Source organism: Coccomyxa subellipsoidea, assembly GCF_000258705.1.
Source record: "Coccomyxa subellipsoidea C-169, whole genome shotgun sequence".
Lineage (NCBI taxonomy): Eukaryota > Viridiplantae > Chlorophyta > Trebouxiophyceae > Coccomyxaceae > Coccomyxa > Coccomyxa subellipsoidea.
In genome coordinates this window covers 324,241-345,164 of record NW_005178022.1, presented here as the reverse complement: position 1 = coordinate 345,164, position 20,924 = coordinate 324,241, and the positions used below count along the sequence as shown (strand labels likewise).

Here is a 20,924-nt window from a genome sequence, read left to right as displayed (position 1 = left end):
CGCAGCTTCTGCGCACGGCCGACCCTCTTCAACAGCCAGGCTGCCCTTGCACTGCTCCATGAGGGTCCATTCTCAGCATAATAATCTGCCAGGACACAAATGCCGGTGAGTCATGACCTTCATGACGTTATAAGGTTGTATTTTGTGACTTCCCCAACCCACAGTGCCAATTGCAAAGAATTAGCATTACGCCTGCCTAGGATTGGAGTTAAATGTGGTTCACGTCCAAAATACAGTTTAGGAAGAAAACCAATGCAGGCCAAGAGTCCAGGCGCACTTGCTGGTTTCTTCTGGTGCTCTACTGCAGCAAGTGCTTCGGCGACTGTCTCCCCCAAACAGATCTCTTCCACCTGGACTTCCCATGAAGCTCTGCATGTCCCTGACGCACGAGCCCAGTCCTTTGAGTCCATGCGTGCTGCAATGAGCTGCCAGACCTCAGTGGGCAGGGATACCCACATCGTTTTCCGAGGCTGCTCTTCAAGCCTGCAGGAGCGCAAACACAGTGCCGATCAACAAGTTGCAGCAGTACTACTGGGAGAGGAGCTTGGAGCTTGAAAACAGCGTTTGAATTCGGAGATAGGTTCTTCTCTTAGGCTACAATGAAAAATGAAAGAATCATCGCAGGTACAACAGCAGGATCAGCGTAAGAGCACTTTGCTGAGAAGGCCATCTTCATCTCGAATCTTAGAAATTTCTTGGCCGGTTCTGTAGTGCAAAAGTGTTGCTTCGCTGACCAGTAATTGCCTTGGGTATGAAACAACCTGCGAGTCTTCTTTAAGCTTATCAACACAGGCGTTCGCCACCAAATGCAAGGGAATTCACCTGATGCTGGGCGACAGTCCGCAGTCCGTCCCTGTGCGGGTCTTCATAAAGCCGCGATCCCTCCTTTCTTCTCCAAAACTGAAATGAGCTTTGGATGTTTCTTGCAAAAACAAGCATTACTCTCCTGCGTTGCTGGAATAGTTGCAGCACGTGCTGGCAGCCTGCTCAGCAGGGGTCCCGTGCATTGACTATCTTGAATATATAACGGCTTGATTGGCTGTTATGCACCATACTCATGCAATCATAGCAACTGACCATGTAGCTTGCTTGCATCATGCTACATAAGGTGTGCAGCATAACAGTCTGTCATTAACAGACATGTCAGGTCAGAGGGCACTATATAGCACGTTGCAAGAACAGCAATACGACGCATTTCAAGACCTACTAGGCTGAAAACATCTGGCAGAGGACACTGTCCTCTGCCAGACTCGTGCAACTATGGAGGCATAGTTGCACGACACCTGACACGCGTGTCAGGTGTCGGAGTGTCGCGGACGTTCGCAAACGCGTGTCCAATTTTGGCCATTTCCGACACCGCTCCGACACCGGGTTACGTAAGGGTTACGTTTGACCGTTTCTGATCGTTTTTGGCCGCTTGGACGCCGGGAAATGACCCAACAACACCCCAAACACACATAACATGCTTGTAAAGGTGTTTAGAGACAATTCCGATGTGTTTTGATGCGTTGTCGGGTCCGGAAACAGCTTTTTGAGGTTCCGTCAACCTTAGTAATCTGTAGTCATCACCCGATTGCATGGTTACTAACGTCCTCAGGTCTGGACACGCGTGTCGCGGTGTCGCGGTGTCGCGAACGTTCGCAAACGCGTGTCCAAATTTTGACCAGCCGTGTCGTGCAACTATGGAGGACAGTGCTCTGGCTGTGACCAGTTCCACCTCGCGCACCAGGACAGGGTAGCAGCATTGCACTATCAACCAATTCAGTTTGACATTTGAGGCTCTAGCTCAGAAGTCCATCAGACGTGTTGCATGGCTGCCCTTGTCGGTGTAATCGGCGCAAGCCCCGCAAATGCACAAAGCTTTGGAGACAACAATGGTTAAGTGATACAACCCAGACATTTCCGGCGCGCAACTGCACCATCGCTGCACTGCAAGAAAATATACAACAGCATGAGGTGTAGATTCAAACACAGGGTTCCTTATCCGACCTAAGTATCGCACACTACAGAGCTGAAACTATAGTACATCTCATGCAAATTCAAGACTGACTCATACAATTGGGGAAGCAACCTTCTCCTGACGCCCAAGAAGCTCTGTAAGTCCAGCAGTGCGATCATCCACCAACCACGTGCACCATCCTAGAAAGCTTCCAAACAATCACCTAATCACCATTTGAATTCAAATCGCCAGCTTAGCGCGCCATGACTCGGCGCAGCTCCTTGCGGCGCAGCCGCCGCGCAGCTTCCCGGGGTATGCGCGCCACGTACATGGGGGCGTTGTCATCCGCGCCTGTCCCATAACCGAAGAATTCCACCGCAATCTCCTCCTCAAATAGCTTCACAGACACAAAGCCGCTGCTCGGCCACTGGAACAGAGACCCCTCCCTCCCTTCGAAGGGGCGCTCAGTTTTTGAACCCCCGCCGCTGATGATGTAGTGGGGAGTCCGCCTCGGCATGTGTATATGCTCCAGATTGTGATCGTGGCCTGCAAAGTACGCCTGCACCCCTGCCGCCTGTTGCACAGTGGACAAAGAATCATTAATTTTAGATTTGAAGCGCTTTAAAATACAGATTTCGGCAGCATGTCTGTCGAAATGGCACTCAAGCATGCTAGGTGAAGATTGTGGGCAACACCGCAACAACGTGCTTCTGTATTTTCTGTCTGCAGAGCAGAACAGCAGCCATCACATATTCTGAGGCATGCAGGCATGCCAGACGCAGCCAGCAAGGCAAGGGTCTGCTTTCACTCAGTCACCATCTGCTAATGGAACTGAAAGAGACAGCTGCTGTGCAGACATGTCATGACATATCTGAGCAGAGGAAATCAAAATTCAGGAGATGCATTTGCACCTAAGCAGTATGGGCGCCTGAGCAGAGGAAAGAAGTGCCACTGACCTGCAGCAGGGGCTCCACATGCTCTATGAGCTCGACAGTATTGTTGTGGTGGCCGTTGGAGCGCGGCGGGTGGTGCCCAAACACGATCTTCCACTTTGCACGTGATGTCATCAGGTTCACCTCAAGCTGCGCCAGCTGGCGCTGCCAGCTCTGCTCCTTCAGGCCACCTGAGCATCACCACACCACACCAGTCAACTCAATAGCAAACAAGAGATGTCAACCACAGATTCATGTGTCAAGGCATTGGCGACCGAGAGCAGCATTGGCTGGAAGCAAGAAGTCTGATTGACTGACACTCCAAGAACATCTCAACACCCATGCGCAGCGTTGAATCTGGGCATTGTGCGCAGGGCAGGCGCATGCAGATTCTTGAATGTAGAGACCAGTGCCCGGCATAGCCGTGAAAGAACCTGAGCACGTCATGAGCACGCAAGCTTGTGCAGAGTATGTAAAAATAAGAGATGCTGTGGCATGAGAAGGGTGCACGCCTGTGAAGTTGGCCCAGGGGGTGTAATAGTACTTTTGCACAAAGGGGCTGGTGTCTATGAAGAAGAACTCCACATCGCCGCCTGCCAGGTGCATCTGGAAAGTCCTCTCACAATTCCAGCGCCAATCCCTCTTTGCCAGATTGGTGTGCATCTGCGCCAGCAACACGTGTTGTCATTACTACGCCCACTACTGCAGCGGTGCTCGCCAATATGCGTGCACGATTTGTATCCTGCCCAGTTTGAAATGCAGAAAATCTGGCTCGGGAGTCCCAGAGCGAGAGCAACCTCAACGGATGCATGAACACGGTTATATTGAACTTAATTGAAGAAAACTCATGTGGGTGTCACTCTGTTTCTATATTTTAAAATAAGATTTGCAGAGGAGCAACGAAAACGGGAGAGTCTCTGGCAGAGCAGGAGTGTTGTGACTAATGAGATGCATGCATGCATCACATCTTGCGCCCGCAGGAGGGAAGTGCCAGTAGAGGAGTTGCTCTGTGCCTCATGCCACTGCCTCATGTCATACTGACACTGCTCCACTCAATGCAGAGTGCAATAGGAAATCGCGGCAATGGGCTTGAAATAGGAAGAAAGTGCGCAACCTCACCTGGTGGTTTGGGCTGTAGTACAGGTCTCCTGTGGGGTAGCAGCCCGGCTGCTCATCGTAGCATTTGTCCCCATAGTCGTGGTTGCCCAGAATTGTGTACCAGGGCACCTGCACAGACACCCAATGCTTTCCATCAGCCAGTCCTGATGTGCAGTGCAATATGACGCATGTGGGTCTGCAGAGGATTGTCACGGGGTGAGGGATTTGCGCAGGGGCCAGACCTGCAGTGACTTGGCGCTGTATGCATCTGAGAAGGACTTGCTGAAAGCTTCATCTGATGGGCTCGACAGGCCACCTGCACATTTAGTTCAGCAATTTTCCAAAACTGTGCATGTGCATCCCCGCATCTCATGCAGGTTTGAACACCCTTTAAAGAAATATTTTATTAAAAATTTGAAGAAACCCCTTTAAACACCCATATTTGCATGCATTGAATTGCGTCATCAGCAACATGCAAGCTTGTCCAGTTCTGTGTCTCGGAAAGGTGTGAGTATCCAGTCCAAGCCAGGCAGAACGAATCGCCGTGCTGCCACTTACTTGGATAGAAGTTGTCCCCAACGCTGACAACAAAATCAGGTCCAACAAGGGAGGCCTGCAGGCTCATCATTGCTGCCACGTGGGACTGATTGTACTGACCCCTCCGGCCCCAATCTCCCACCTGCATCAACAATGTGTACCCATCATGCATGGCTTTTCCCAGATCATGCCTTGTCCATCAGTTACTTGCGCTCAAAGTGAAGTGTGTAGAGGGATTTGATGAAGGGTAACAGGGTTCTCTCAAGGGAAGGGGGACTTGCCACAAGGAATGTGACAGGATACTGGCTGCGATGGTGGTCCATTCCAAGCAGCAGAATGCCGATCACCACAAGAAGACTGAGCCCCAAGCTTCCAAGGATCTTCCCTCTGTGGCCTGCAGCAGCATGCAGGAGGATTTGGGCAAGTATTTGAGCGATACGCTTGCCTAGATTACATTGAAGACCACAAAACTACGTAAAGGGATGGGATCGAGAAAGGGTAAACTCTCAAGGCTTATCTGCCTCATGGTGCTACCGTAGTATGCATTGGAATATGCTACTTCTAGTATTATCTGCAAAAACCACCCAACAAGTACAGGCATGCAGGATTCCTTGAATTTAGATGGTTGACGATATTGCGAGCTTGCCTGGTCCCAACAGGGAATGTCTACAGCAGGCACTGCGATTGTCTATATCGAAGACTCTGTATATCTTTGAGCGCAACGGTTGCTGTGGATCGTCGTCCCCATCGACAGGCATAGTATATACGGCATCGTTGTCACTCATCATTGCGTCGATCTTGCTCCGGGTTGCGGATTGAGCTCTGGTACTATTTCAATTGGGTGATATACCCTCCCTGAGGGCTTGCATAAGGCGCATGCCTAGGCATGAAACCTCATAAAGTTTTTTTTAAATGATTCCTGACTTGTCACTACGCCAAACAAAGTAAAAAGTAGACAAGGTGGAAGCGGTGTTGAGCTGATTGCGTGATTCAAATCCTGCAAACTTAAGCAGGGAAAAGTGATCTTCCTCAGCTTTAGAAATCGAAATATGACTGTACACCTATGTCAATGATTGACTGCAACTCAAGAGGATGGAAAGCGAAACAAGCGAAACTTTGTGACGGTTTCACTTCGAGATGGTCACGTGGGAATTAGTCACTTCGGCAGACGAACACGCCGGTCAAAGCCATCGAGGAAGCACCGAGGGGATGCTTTAGTACATGAGATATTTTACAGAGTTGTATAAAGAGTTTGAAATGTATGAGCAAGCCTCCGATGGCCGCAAAAGTCGGGGAAGCGAGTCGGGAAATCTAGGAGTTACAAGTGCCGGACCGACCCTAGACTTGTGGCAGGGCGCAGCTATAGCATGATCCAGGCAAGTAATGATCAAGCAACAATTATAATCTACAGAAGTCGAAGCCAGATGATCCGCGGGTGTTCCTGTCACTTGATAGGCTGTGAACGGCATGCACCCTCAGCGATCGAGCTTCTTGATTATGCAGACGCTGAAACTTAGAGCAACGCCGCACTCACAGCCACACTTTATGATTTTGATATCACAATTTTACATATTCTAACTCAATTGTCGTCGCCAGCACTGAGGTTGTACAAGTCCAAGGATCCTTCTAACTTGGAAAGCTTGGGAGCACTATCATATGTTAAAGTCCTTGCAAAAGATCACGAGCAGTACCAAAAATGTAATCAGTTCATCTTAATCGCAGGGAGTAGGGAACAGAAGCTTAGCCAGCCAATTCCATTACAGGAGTTTGAATAAGATGCTCCAACGCCTCACACAGCCCTTCTTGCTGGTAGTTTTGGTGTTGGCCGCATGTGCAGCCCAAGCAGCAGCACAGACGCCAGCAGTGACCTGTCAGGCAGTGGTGACAGTCAGCAACGCTTGGGTGTCAGATGGAACAAACAACAGCTATTCCAGTGTCAACCTCAACATTGTCAATAGCTCCCCTCAGATTTTGACTGTTCCCTGGTCGCTCACCCTCAAGAGCCCAACTTACGGCAACATCAGACAGGTGTGTCTTTCTCAAAGACGGCTGTTTGTTATTCTTAGGTCTGCAACCAGCAATAGTAGACCTGTAGACCTGGGTTTACAGCTGCAGACCCAGTTGGCAATTGTTGCTGCACGTTTCCCAGCAGCTAGACTTCTAGAATTCATGTACGTTCAGCAATGTACAAGAAAATAAGGGCTCATATGGTGCCCTTGTGATGGGTTGGCACAGCTGGCCTGAAGTGAAGAAACAGATTCAAGCAATCTTTTGGATACAGAGAGGGAATGAAAAGAGGGGTCTTTATTTTGGTGCAGACATTCAATCTGGAGGTGGTGAGCAATGCCAATGGCACCATTGTGTCAGATGCGCTGAATTATTGGCAGACTCTGGCGCCCAACGGCGGAGGCATCGCCGTGGGCCTCATTGTGGAGGTACACCCATGCGTGACTCACCTCGCTGCTCTCTGAATTAAAAAGGCCCGTCGTTACAGCTCTGTAAAAGGCTCCCCCATCACTAAATGACTGACAGATCATGACTGCGCCAAATGAAAGCTGGTTGCCGTAACAGAAAGATCATGCAGGATGGATTCTCGTGGGAGATGTTGAGCGCCCAACAAGGGCAGGGCCTGGGGCAGGCTTTCTGTGCAGCTTCATTGCAACTACACTTTGCCTCCACCAGGAAGGAACAGTGTACAACTGTACAATAACCAAATGCGTGTTGCCTCTCTTAACAGGGCCAGCATGCAACGAAAGAAAATGCTAAGCGACACTTTCTGGTGTGCATCAGGTGTCTGATGGGCTGGGCATGCCGGATGTGGTGGCAGTCAACAACCAGCCATGCACGGTCCAGTCAGCGCAGCTGCCGCCGCCGCCGCCGCCGACAAAGTCAAAGGCTGAGTCAGCGTTCTCGATGACTACGGTCAACGGGCAGATCATCGGCGTGGACGGGCAGCCTCTGCAGCTGTGGGGCATCAACTGGTTTGGCTTTGAGACTGGCACCACATTCCTGGACGGCCTCTGGGCTGGTGAGTACTTGATTCTACGTCTCGTGTCCCCCTAGCATTGCAACTATAATTCACAACAATTGCTGCAGCTTCAATCAGACCTCAAAGTGCCCATGTCTGATGCTATATTATAGGACCAGCGACATGGAGCGTATTTCATTGTTTTGGTCATCACCCCTGTGACCTGCGCCACAGTGTGATGTGCTCCTCAACAACGTGCTATGCTTTCTGTATTAGTGTTTGATACTAATTTTGACATGCTCTTCATCTGATCAAGTTGGAGACCATGTAGTGCATATGCTGCAGGCTCTGACAGCCTGACGCTGGATTTTGCCACGATTGTGTACCGGCTGCAGCTGCTGGGCTTCAACTCCGTGCGCCTGCCCTTCAGCTTCTCAGACATCTACGACAAGCCCCCTCAGAGCCAGGCCAGGAACTGCGCACAGGTACGAGCCCCTTAACGTGGTGTTGCTTCTATTCAGATGTACTTTTGAGGTCTTCTCGGGTAGTGCTCATTGTACAGCCCTGTCCTGAAGCACTGATTGAAGTATTCGGAGATACCTGTTGTGAGCTGCTCTAAAGTCTCGGGATAAGCAGTTAAGAGCAGCTCTTGCAATGGAACCCACCAGCTCTTTTCTTAATTCGTGTTCCGTACCGGAAGATGCTGCGCATGAGTAATTACAGTCATAGCTAAAAACTCCGCGTTTCAGCAAGCTTATGGGTTTGCACATGCGAGCAGGTGTCTAGCGATGTTGTGGTGGCAGACACAACGCCACCTGGCACCACACCCAGCCGATCACCGCCCCAGTGGTCCACCCCTCCCGCCAGGTAGATATTCCACCCAGCCACAGCTCACCGCGCGTGCATTGTTCTGCTGCCAGCGCCGGTCATGGGATGTGCTCAAGCGATAAGGGCCATACCTGCTGTGATTCTTGCACTGCACCATAGGGCAGGTTTTTGTGTTGGGCGCAAGATGCAAGGCAATGCAACAGCGCCAGTTACTAAAGAAGGGCCTGCCACGCGACTTGTAGGCTTGCAGCATACATGCCATACCTCCGGCCCAGGAGCATGATTGGCCACATTGCATGCATGCAATTGAAGCGTTCTGAATTGTTGTGCATCTTGTGCAGTGTGCCGGGGGTGTGCAACGCGTATCTGCCAGAGGACAGCACGCTGAACCGGTTCATGTGGACGGTCGACTACTTTGCCAGCCAGGGCTTCTACATCATCCTGGACAACCAGTTCAACCTCGACCAGACCGCCACCCAGGACACCCAGAAGTGGCTGAACCGGGTGCGCAGTGCCTTGTTGAACCTGCTGTCATCGGAGGCAGAGAGCGTGCTGCACAGAGCGTTAGTGCAGTAATTGTCAGTGTGCATGCAACTGTCAGGGTACTCTAGCACTGCAGTCCTGCAGTACACCCAGAAGTGGTTCAGACGGGTATGCACGCCCTGACATCGCTCTTGCACTCCATTGTCCGATAGTGCATGGATGCAGTACATGGCATGCTTTGAATTGCGAAGTATAGCTCGCCCACAAAGTCATTCTTGCCAGGATGCATTCACATGCCGGCCGTGCAGGAAGGGCCTGTGTGCTATCCTCTCTGTAATAGTAAATACTACAAAGCCTGTGAAGAATGGCTTGTCTGACAGGGTGTGAAACAGCCTCCCTCTATTGCATGCAGTGGTTGGACCTGATGACTCAGCTGAGCACGAAATATCCCGAGGCGACCTCTCGCGTCATCTGCGATTTCCTCAACGAGCCGGACTTTGGCAACCTGCGATGGGAGGCTCAGCCGGACGCTGGCCTGCCCGGGATGGAGGACTTGTACCTGAGCGTCATGGACCTCGTCTACCCCGTCGCCTCAAGTGCGTGCCTCCTGGGCTTTCCAAAACCGTGCAACCTTTTCACATCGATCCAGCCAGAGCCCATTTATTCGAACGTTCTGATTTTCCCACGTGAATCAACGCGCTTCGATGTAGAAATATAAAGGCCTGGACAAAACAAGCATTCATTGCAAGACACACAAACTGTGCTTGCTTGGGAGAGTCAAGCTTGTGCACGCAGCACCCTGAAGCAGTGTTGACGAATTTACACATATGCCTGTTTGCCACAGATGTGCTGTTCTTGGTGGAGGGAGCTGGCCAGGGGAATCTGGGCAAGAACTGGGGAGACGGTACAGCTGTAGACCCGAATGTGATATCCTCCAGGGGCCTGTCAGACCCCAACCCCTTCTTCAGCTCTTTGCTGCAGAAGCCCTACCTCTCCCAGATCATCATTGGGCCCCATGTTTACCCGCCATCCATCTCCATGGCTCACGAAGAGACTGAGGTGAGGATGCATGCATGCATGCCTTCCAGCAAGCCTGTCCACCTTGTTTTCCTCATGCATCACGAGGAGACCTGCATGCATGATTTTTATCTGGATCGCTTATCAAGCTCCTGTTTTTGTGTACTGAATACGATGCAAACCCTTTTGAACCCTGGTCATGGCCAGCAACTTTTCAGAGACAGCTGGACTGGCTCAACAGCCAAACTTCATGGCCTTGCAATGCTGGGAGAGCAGAGAAGAAATATAGAACATGATGCCAGATGATCCCAGTGGAATCAAGTCATACCCACAACCGTGCACATGGGACATCCCGATGTCCAAAGGGATATTAATGCAATTGTACAAATGAGTGACAAGCTGGCTAGAGTATGTGCACAGTAGCACGATTAGCAGATTACCTACCGTCACCTAGCAAAACCTGTCAAGCAGACATGCAGGCAACAGTGCAATTGAAAAACAAAGATGATTCATGCCATCTTTTTATTGTGCGTGTGGCTGTGCAGGGGACATCGCTGTGGGCGCGTTACTCTGCATCGTTCGGATACCTGAACAAGCAGGGCTACTGCACGGGCTCCAATGTGCTGGGCAGCCCCTCTGGGGACTGTCACCTCTTTCCTGTCATCCTTGGAGAGACCGGCACTGGATTTACGGCAAGTGCCCTCTTGCATTGGCCCGACTGCCAAACTTCACTAGCCATTTGATATGCATGCATGGGATTATGTATGCAGCATCCAGCGGCAAGACAGGCAGTGGGGTTCATCTGGTGATGGCAAGTCCTCCTGCATGCAAGTGACATGGCAGCGTTATATTGATTCACATGCCCAGAGGGTGCTTTGCAACACATCAAGGTGCGAGATATGCGCATCAAAAAGTCAGCGGTAGAAACATTCAGCACTTTGCCTTCGTCAATTGGAACTTGCATGAATTTGGTGAGGCCCAAAAAAGTTTGGAGCTGTGGCGGCCTCTTCCTGAAGCTCATCTGCAGACACATCTTACGTCTGGCAAGAAAAGCGTGTTGCAATATAATGATTTCAAAATGACATGTATCTTGTGCGCTTGTGCAGGATTACCAGGATGCGCAGCCAATGCAGGACCTGATCCCCTACTTCTTGAATAACGGCGCGGCCGCGGACGGGCTGCACAACAGACTGTCTGGGGTCTTCTGGTGGGCCTGGAACTCTAACTCAGGCACGCCCCCAGCTGTCACCCCGCTTCTGTCCCTCTCTTCCACAAGGGAAATCATTCTGCATCTCTGCATCTCTGGATCAATGCAGGCACGAGGCCGAAGAGGACAAAGAACATTGCAGCATATAGGGGACTTGATGTCAACGTTCTCCCTCGCATTCTGCAAAAAAATCATGCTCATTTGCCTGACCTGTTGACTTTATTTGCGCAATCACACCTGTCCCCCACCGGTAAGGTTTCTGGTGCCAAGGTTTTTTTCTATCAGACCATTGCAGGCAATTGTGCACGGCTACATTGCAGAATGCGGGGAAGAAGGCTGTTGCACTGTCCATTCTGCCATGTAACAGCGCACTTTCTCCTGGCTTGATGTATGCTACGTCTGCGCTCCGCAGCCCTCTTCTCGCAGAAATACAAACAGCCAGCTTTGGTGGAATTTGCGATTGGATTCTGGCGGCCGCTTCATGCAGCTTGTCTGCAGACGCACCTTGCCTCGGGCAGGAAAAGCGCGTACTTATGTTGGCAACTGATGGAACCCGGTGGATTTTGCTGTTCAGGGCAGAGCCTGGGTCTGGTAGAGAACTGGTCGCAGGTGGACTGGAACAAGATGCAGTATCTGATCGCCCTGGGATACACCCCCTGGTGGCTGCAGCCCACCCCGACTGCCTCCGTCATCGGAGGTGAACCCTTTCTACTCCTCTCACTCTCCTGTAAAGCTTTCCTGCGATCTCTAGGGGCTGCGCTGCAAAGCAATGCGCCCGCAGTGATATTATAGGGTTAATTGCGTCAAGTGCGCTCTTTTTGCATTACCAATTGGACTCAAAGAAGTGAAGATTTTGCCAAGAGCAGTAAGCGTCCTGAAAGTTTGAAATCAAGCACACTGGTTGGCTCAGGTGAAAAGTGTTACAAGTGCAAGCATGCTGATGATGTGTGCACAGGCTTTGCTCTTTGCTTTATGCAAAGAACCATTTTCAGTGTTTCTGGTCCTGATGCAACCAGACTAGTTTTACTGCAAAATCAAACAGCAAAGAGTGGAGGCAGACAGTAGCGCAACAACACACAATGCAAAATAGTAAAGTTTGACACACTTGATGTGCATTTGCAGCACCAAGCTCTCCGCCGCCTTCAGACCAGTATTCGCCGTCGCCTCAGTCGAGCGATGCATCTCCCTCTCCAACGCAGCAATCCCCCGCCGCGTCCCCCTCTCCATCGGAACAATCCCCCGCAGCGGCCTCCTCCCCTGCTCAGCCACCCCCGGACAGCCCATCCCCATCCCCGTCGCCACAGGTGAGATACCAAACTTACCTAACGCTCTTTTCAGTGTCATGCTGCGCTGCCTGTCATGCATCAAATCTCCACGACTGCATCCCACGAAGCATCCAGAAAATAGTACCTTGGATCTGTCACCACCTGAAGTCCCCAGACTCTTTTTTCCAGGCTATCTTTGAGCGCCACTCCTTTTTGAGGGGTGCCCAACTTAGAGGTCATCTGAGGCCTTTAGGGACTATGCAATTGCAGCTGTTGAGGAACGATTGTACTTCTTATACTCACCAAGACTGATCAAGTGCTGCTTTTCCATTGAACATAAACCACTCAATAGAAAACAATAAATAAAAGAGGGGTTCTATTAAATTGCAGGCTGCACTTCCCCTGCCACCGCCGGACTCGCCCCCGCCACCGCCGGATTCCCCTCCGCCACCGCCGCCCACCGATTATCCACCCCCGCCGATGGAGTCCCCTCCTCCGCCAACGGCGTTCCCTCCTCCACCACCACCACCGCCCACCCCAGTCCTGCCTCCGGTGAGTCCCCCCATTTCAGCATGTTGCCCGAAGCACATGTCGACCTCTGCCTGGAAGTGGCATGGATTTGCAAATGCTCCTCTGTAGAGAGTAGCTCATTTTGAGGCTCATCTTGAAAAATGGAAGTGCCCTCGAATTTCGTTGCCAATGTCTGCGTCGCTCTTGTCGTGCTCGATCAGGATTGGAAAAGACCTGGCACACACTTCACTTTCATAAATTTCAGGAACCAGACACAATGGGACCTGCTGGACCTGCAATGCCCCATGCATTATAGCATTTATGCAAGCCATTACAAAGTCCCACAGACACAAACTTTTACATCTCTGACCTGCGTACAGGAAGCACAAACCGGGGCGGCTCCTGCAGCATCAGTGCTGGCGCCTCCGCCGCCGCCACCAGTCACGTTTGCATCCAACAACAACAACGGCGGCTCTAGCAACGGCGCATTCTCGAGCTCGATCGGAGATGTGTTCACCTACAAGCCGTCGACCGGCGGCAGCATTGAATCAGCCGGGGGCGTTGGGCCGACAACAACTGCACTTACCACAAACAATGGTACGCTCTCTCTGGTAACCATTTTCCAAGTCTGTGCTGGTAAGGCACTTTGCAGGAAAGGGCATGTGCTGTGAGCGGGGTGGCTAGGTGGCTAGGGCCCTGCTTGGAGGCTTCCTTGTGACCAGAGAAGCGTGGAAGAGGCTGTCGATGGGCTCTAGTCTCTGTCCAACGCAGATTGGGATCTGCTCTCTAATCTGCAGGCTGACCTGCGAAAGTCCTGCTGTAAGTTGACAGACATTGAGGGCAGGTGCCCGCGTTATGCTCATTTAATTTCTGCATTGTCTGCAAGCGGTATAAAGGTCTGCAAGGCGGTATAGATACTGAGCACCGTGCCCACGGTTGATTGGGTCTTTGCTTGGATCTGGCGAGTCCATCAAGGGGTAGGATAGGGATCTGCTCTATGATCTGCAAGCTGACCTGTGAAAGTCCTGCTGTAAGTTGACAGACAGTGAGGGCAGGTGCCCGCGTTATGCTCATTTGATTTCTGCCATAAATTATCTGCAAGCATGATCGAGGGACCTTTACCGTACTGACAAGATCGTTCATGTGTTCTGCAGGTGTCATTGTGGGCGCTGATGGCCTGCCGGTGCTGCTTAGGGGCGTAACATGGCCCGGCTTTGACACAGGCACCATGCTGAACAACCTCAAGGTTCACCCCTTTGCTAAAATAATAAATTTCTATAATTATTGCACAATTTTCCAGTTCTTGAGGACTAGGTACGTCAAGCAACACCTACATTGTTGTTTACCAGTCTTGCTGATATTGCTCCTTCTTAAGACTTCTGCAAAGATCATGGTCATGCCTTTCCTCCATGATCCAGAAGCAGAGGATGCACCACGGCAGACAGTAAATTATAAGAGAACTTCAGTCATATTCTTCAGGATTGCAGGGCCATTCCTGTGCCCGCACCTCGAGCAATGCTTTCTCAGTGGCCCTTCCAACGAAAGGAAACGCCTGGGTGACAGTGAGAGGAAGCATGAAGATAAAGCTTGTTTCCAAAAGCAGCCTGCCTCTTGGCAGGAAAAGCGTATAAGAGCAATGATGACAAATGTAGATTGTGTGTTCCTTTTCAGGGTGCCAGCAGCGTGAGCGCGGACTTCAGCACACAGGTTCAGCGCATGAAATCACTGGGATTCAACGCTGTCAAGCTGCCCTTCAGCTTCAAGACCCTTTTGGGCACTGCCCCGACCCCCAAGTACCCCCTCAAGTGCATCAGCACCACTGCTGCTCAGCTTCAGGTACTGCATCCATCACTGGCGCTCTCAAATAATGCAATGAGGAGCTCAGCTGATTTGCATGTCACACAAGAAGGACATGCATGTCCCACTCAAGGCTCTGCCATCAACCACAGAAGGGCACCGTTCAGCGATGTACCCTATCACGCAGCATTATTGCAGAGCAAACAACCCAATCAGCCCAATCAGTCAATCTACACTGCTTCCGGCCAACTTCCCGGTGATCACTGATCAATTGACTGAGTCATGTTTTCAGAGTTAGCGCCAAGCATGACGTTCAAGAACTTACAAACAAAAAAGAAACAGTTCTGCAACACCAATAGGGTCAATCCGCCAAGCTTCAGAAGGACAAAATCCATCACATGATCAATCAGTGATCTGTTGATCATCAGTCCATAATCAGCAGAATCACTGCTGCTGATGCACTGCAGGCGTCTGTGCTGCCCAATGGCACGCTGCTGCCCGTGACTGCCAAGGTGCCGGACCTTCTGGCGCAGTCTTCAAACGGAGAGGGCGAGTGCAACACTGACATTCCTACCGGCACTCCCCTGCAGGAGTATCAGGCCATTGTTGGCTTCCTTGCTGGCAATGGTTTCTATGTGGTGCGAGATCCTTGGAATAAATCTGCCTCTAATTCTTTCCTTTGTACCTAGTCCTTGAGGACTGAAAAACGTGTAATAATTATAATAATAATTCCGTTGCTTCCAGTGGCATAATTTCCATTGAAAATTTCAATGCAGAGTCCGAGCGTTGTACATAGCGAAGACTGAAAGGCAAATGCCGTTTTCCTTTCTTGTTCACCCTGCATGAGGTCCCACACCAGGATTGTTTTTTCTTCACCCTCTGTCAGTCATGTTTGAGTGGTGGAGGGTCACAGCAAGCATTGGTGTGAGTGACCTTATCCACGGTAGACTAAACTGACTCATCGGATGATCAGCAATGGCAACTTGTCAGAAAACCATTGTGAACTACCTTGTCTGCACTGGACTATGTGTAAGTACAAGACAGCAGTGCTTAATGTTCTTATCTCATCCTGATAAACGCCCTTAATTGACTCCACATTTAAGAGGGCAGTGGGGGTTGTTGATGCGCGTATATTGTATGTGTGCCCATGCGCATGCCAACACCGTAGTGTCCTATTTTGGCGCAGGTGCTGGAGAACAGTTTTGAGGTCGACAGAACGGCGATAGACAACCCGGAGACGTGGGTGCAGAGCTGGACGCGCTTAGTCAGCACGGTGACTAAGAATGCCGTCGCAGCCCCCCGCATCGTCATATCTCCCCTCGGCAATCCGGACACCCACGGCCTCAAGTAAAACTCGGTTCTTCCAATTATCCAAATGTTGTACTGTGCTTTGAACTGTCTTTCGGCAGGCGCTGACATTGGTATAGTTCTGTATATGTTCTGCTGGATATCATGAGCAGTTGCCTGTCGAAAAACACTCTGACGTAACACTAAATTCAAATAGCTCGCGGATGTCATTGCAAACCAGCAGTATATGCAGGCCAGCCAGGTCTGTGGCAAAGCAAGATGTCCATTCCACATGTGGGCGATTCTGCCTTTGGCGGACACCAGTGACGTGCCTAGTAGCATTAGTAGAAGTATGCTGTGCATAATTAGTGCAACTTGTCATCTTGCCAGGTGGCAGGCGGCGGGGGGTGCCCCAGGGCTGGCAAACATCTACATGGCAGCCTTGGACGCTCTCAACCCCATCAACCCCAAAGCCCTCTTCTTCCTGCAAGGCAAGCTTCCTGCACTCAATACCCTGCGTCTAGCCCTAGCCCCTTCTTATTGCAGCACCCGACTCTAAAACTTGAAGCGGCTTCAACGGGCAGCCATCCCATCCGAGCTAGTCCTTCAGGATCCATGGAGGTCCATCAGAGGCCCAGTTGTTGGATCTTTTTGCATCCAGTCTGACCTCAAATGCATGATTTGGCAGCAAACGGCGCTACATTGATACTCTGGGTTCTCCTTGGAGGAGGAATGCATCACTGCCACGAGTGCCTTCAGATGCCGGTGGCCCCATCTCAGCAGTAATCCTGCTGGCGTCAGCACAGATTTCAGCTTGCTGCTGTGCTGCGCGCGCACAATAACTTGCGGTGCCATGCGTAGGTATCAGCAGAGCTACTACAGCATCTGGGCTGAAAATTATCATTGGAATCAACGCAACCCACTGACATTTAGAGCTTCTTCACCTCAGCACGTGCATGCAAAGCAGCTTGTCCCGTGACAACGCACAGCCGCACTCCGATGTGTTGAGAAGACTCTGAACATGCACTTATGACTGAACACCAGATTCTCAAGTAGTAATCACGACTCATCGTTTACTGAGCAGGAGCGGGGCAGACTGCGCTGACAAGGAGCCCGGGCGACGGCTTTGCCACGGACGCCAACCTGATCAGGAAGTACAACCTGTCCGACCCCAACGCATTCTTCAAGACACTTCTAATCCGCCCCTACGTCAACCAGGTATACACTCTACAGCTTGAACTTCAAATTCGTACTGTACTTTGATTTCAATCTGAGCGTGTTCGACCAACTGCAGCCTTGTGTCGCCTTCATAGAATTGCACTACCAAAGTACATCCAAGGTGATCAGGTTGTGATGCATTTGCAGCTTTGAATCAGAGTCTTTGATAGCTTCCATGTGAGGCACCATCGGCAGGGAATGAGGAGGTTTGAATATTGTGGTTTATGTGTCAAATCAGGTGGTGATCACACCGGCCTACACAGCGCCGTCAGTCTACAACGGATCTCTGGCCGCCAGCACCGGTGCTGCTCTGTGGCAGCGTCTGACCTCATCCTTCGGCTACCTCAACAAGGAGGTGGGCCTTCACAGAGCCTTTGCTTTGCATACAAGCATCAATTATCCTGTTACACTCTGCATAGCAGCTCTTCTGCGCTGCGCTGTTTTAGAATACCCCTGAGCTCTGCCTTACATACATTTCAAGTGTTGCAATGCGCTCTGGCTGCGTTGCAACCTTTGTACGTGCTCCACACTCGTTGCACTCAATGTCATGATTTCTGACCCAGTATCAATAGCAGGAGGTCACATACCACAGAACTGCCACTTGAAAACAACCCAATATGCTGAACCCTGGGACCTGAAATGTAGCACCGTCAAGCCTTCAAAACCCCCCATATTTGAAAATATGTGTCTTTGCACTTTGCAGGGCTACTGTGTGAACTCCAAGAGCTGCCGGAGCTTTGCAGTGGTGCTGGCCAGTTTTGGGTCGGGGCTGGCATCAGCGACGGATGAGTCAGCGCTTGATGACTTGGCGGCCTACATGCAGCCGCTTTGTGGCCTGCCCGCCTGCCTGGCGGCTGACGGCGCGCATGGACCCATCTCCTCCTGGTTCTGGAATGGCTGGACGCCTGATCTGGCAGGTGCGGCAGATGCCTAATCAAGCAATCAACACATCATTACTCTTGTCTTCAAATCACCCTCTTTCAGTCATTCATATTCAGCTAGGTGCGCTCCAGCAGCTTTTCAATATATCTCTTCCAGATTTTTTATCCTTGTATTTCGTCCCCCTAATCGTATATGGCCCCGGCTGGCGGGGGCCGGTACAGATACTGTGCACCAAAGCCTGCTCGTTGATTGGGTCTTGCTTGAATCTGGCGAGTCCAACACTGGTTAGGATAAGTGGCAGCCATAACGTGTAGCTTATCTGCAGACGCATCTGCCTCGTTTGGCGGCCAAATTAGGCATGTCTGTGCATTGCACCCGTGCCTTTGGTGTCAGATGCCTTCATGCGCAGCAGGTCAAGCTGTTCATAATGGATAATACATTATTAAGGGTGTTTCATCACCAAACTTCTCAAAAAAGGTCCTTCTCAATAAGCCTCCTGATACGATTCGTCACTGTAAGGCTTGCCTGCAGGCTCTGCAGATGATGTATAAAGCGCACATAATGCACAATCACTCTTTCAATCCCTTGTGCTAGTAGAATGTACAGTGCTCGGCAATTTGCCAAGAACTGCTCGCAAAGGGGTTGCCTGATTCTTGAACCACTGCCCCAAGAGATGACACAAAAAGATCATTCTGAGCAATAAATGTGATGGTGCGCACATGCAGGGAGCCTAACCAGCACGGATGGTCTCAAAGTGCTGAAGGGGCCACTGGATTACTTGATAGGCCTGGGGCTGAATCCCTGGTACCTGCCACCCAGCGCCCAGAAGTGAGTCCCCTTTCCTTGATGCTTCTGATTGCGCCTGTCCTAGCAGGATTTTCCTGCCCAAGAGGTCCCTTTGTATTGTCTCACGCCTAGAATCACCCCGCAATCTGTGAAGGGCTCTCAGATGAATATACGTCTGATACCTCTCGACCCCTGGAATGCACAGGAATGTATAAAATTGTTAGATGGCGTGGAAGGCAGGGATGCAAAAAGAAGCCTGGCTTGGTTCTTGGGGCAACTTTTGCAAGCAGAATTTTCAGGGGTGATAACACATGCTGTGGGGGTGTTGTGGCGCAGGGTAAAGCCAAAACAGGCGACCGGGCTGCCGCCGACAGTCGCGGTCAACAAGAACTTCTGCTCCTCTCAGGTCACTGTGACATCATCCGGCGTAGACAACACAACAGGTACAGACCTACAGCAACCACTCACTGTCCACCCGTGTACAGAAGATTAGGGGCAATGGAGCCACAATCTCTTGCATTAGTAATAGCATGCAGATCCTCAAACACAAGCTCAGGTCATTTGTCAGCTAGAACTTTCGGAAATACTTTCCAAAAATAACCACAAAGCATACAAAGCACAGTCTCTTCCCCGCCATTGCCAGCGTTGCTAGCACAAGAGAAACGTGTTTAACATTTGCATAATCGCACTTGGTGTCTAGCGCTCAAAACCCATGCCTTCCTTCAATCGTTAAATCCATCACCATGAGCCAGTAGACGGTTTCAGACAGTGTGCTTGTACTTAAAGGAGATTTGTGGCGCGGGCAGGGCTGTACCTGGGAAGTGTCATGGTGACAGCCACAAACGTGGGCCCGGTGGCGGTGCCGACGCCGTGGGTACTAACCATCGCAAACGTTTACTACGCGGGGGTTAGTCAGGCGTTCGGCCTGACTCAGCCGCAGTATGTGCTGGGCGGCACGCTGACTGGGACTGCCAGTGACTACTGGGATGTCCTGTGGCCTGGAGCCACCAATGCAGTCTCTGTCGGCTTTATTGTTCTGAGCAGATCCCCGGACGCTCTGCAGCCAGACAAGGTGACCTGACCAGATCTCCTCTGTTTCTGAGCTCCAGAAGACACATCTACCTACTCTTCAAAGATTGCATTTGGCCTGTTGGACTCTTTGGTGAACGGAAATTGGGTCGTTAGCAGAAAGAGTGCTTTCGGGGAGCCTCAGAGAGATTTACATTGACATGTGCATGCAAGGCCGGCATGTGCTGCTTTAAATTACTGTTTGCCACTGCATCGTGCCCACCATTTCCATGTCCTTTAATGATAGCTGGAACACTGGGGCACTACAGTGTGCCACCTGATGTGGAGAGAGTGAGCTAGGTTGATGGGTCTTGCATGCATAGTTGCACCATACGGATTCGGCCATTCGACATACGGTGTATATTCGGTCGTATATTCGGTGTTTTGGGTCAAAATAGGCCGTTTTTGACCGAATTCCGTATGTTTTCAGACCGTATGCCCGAATATAGGGCCGTATATTCGGTCCCCAAAATATGTTCCGACCGAATGGTGCAACTATGCTTGCATGCCTCTAGTGAGTGTTGCTGAAGCATGTGGGGTGGGCAGGTGCTGCTGAATGGCAACCCATGCTTGGTGAACGCCCCAGCAGCTGCACCCAGTGGCGGGCTCCAGGTCAGCTTCTTCCCAAACCCCTTTCCACTTCAAACAGTTCCCTGCCAACCCTAAACCCTAAACCCTTAAAAAAATACAGGTGCTGAACCCAGTGGCGGCCTCCAGGTCAGCTTCTTCCCACACCCCTTTTCACTTCAAACAGTTCCCTGCCAAGTTTCATGGTATCAGATACGGCGCATGTGACGTGTCATGTTCTGTGCCATCTTGTAGTGACTTGATTATTGCGCTAGTAGTGGCATTGGTACTGGGTGCGATCGTGCCGTCAGAAGGGTGGTTGATGGGGTTTTCTGATCTGTAATTTATTCCCCCTGCGCAGACCCTGGGAACCCTGCGGAGCTCAGGGGTGCGAGCTGTTGCGCCTGCCATGGCTGCCGCGCCTGCCGTCAACTGAAGACATGATTGACAACATTATCCGAAACGTGCACAGCAAGAATTGGAGAGCATTCAGAGAAACTGCACTGGTGACAAATTCCTTTGCAGAGCCTGAACC

The 20,924-nt window shown here is 51.0% G+C and overlaps 2 protein-coding genes across 2 annotated transcripts; one reads left to right on the top strand and one right to left on the bottom strand.

The window, feature by feature from the left end:
• Nucleotides 1-2,303: 2,303 nt before the first annotated feature.
• Nucleotides 2,304-4,657, bottom strand: COCSUDRAFT_5483 (Metallo-dependent phosphatase; the record flags this gene model as incomplete). The annotated part of the gene is made up of 6 exons (XM_005643345.1): nt 2,304-2,513; nt 2,896-3,051; nt 3,382-3,511; nt 4,013-4,098; nt 4,212-4,285; nt 4,528-4,657. Coding segments are annotated over 6 exons (786 nt in total), but the record flags the coding sequence as incomplete, so codon positions are not given.
• Nucleotides 4,658-6,282: 1,625 nt separating this feature from the next.
• On the top strand, nt 6,283-20,825 carry COCSUDRAFT_59785 (hypothetical protein; the record flags this gene model as incomplete). The annotated part of the gene is made up of 27 exons (XM_005643344.1): nt 6,283-6,534; nt 6,825-6,941; nt 7,297-7,534; nt 7,820-7,959; nt 8,253-8,341; nt 8,644-8,806; nt 9,198-9,381; nt 9,630-9,844; nt 10,348-10,461; nt 10,909-11,046; nt 11,589-11,706; nt 12,132-12,313; nt 12,665-12,826; nt 13,165-13,381; nt 13,939-14,030; nt 14,456-14,620; nt 15,049-15,219; nt 15,768-15,928; nt 16,259-16,386; nt 16,953-17,086; nt 17,325-17,441; nt 17,790-18,003; nt 18,694-18,796; nt 19,091-19,197; nt 19,561-19,826; nt 20,369-20,434; nt 20,751-20,825. The coding sequence occupies 27 exons, from the start codon at nt 6,283-6,285 to the stop codon at nt 20,823-20,825; spliced, it is 4,128 nt and encodes a 1,375-aa protein (XP_005643401.1).
• Nucleotides 20,826-20,924: the final 99 nt, after the last annotated feature.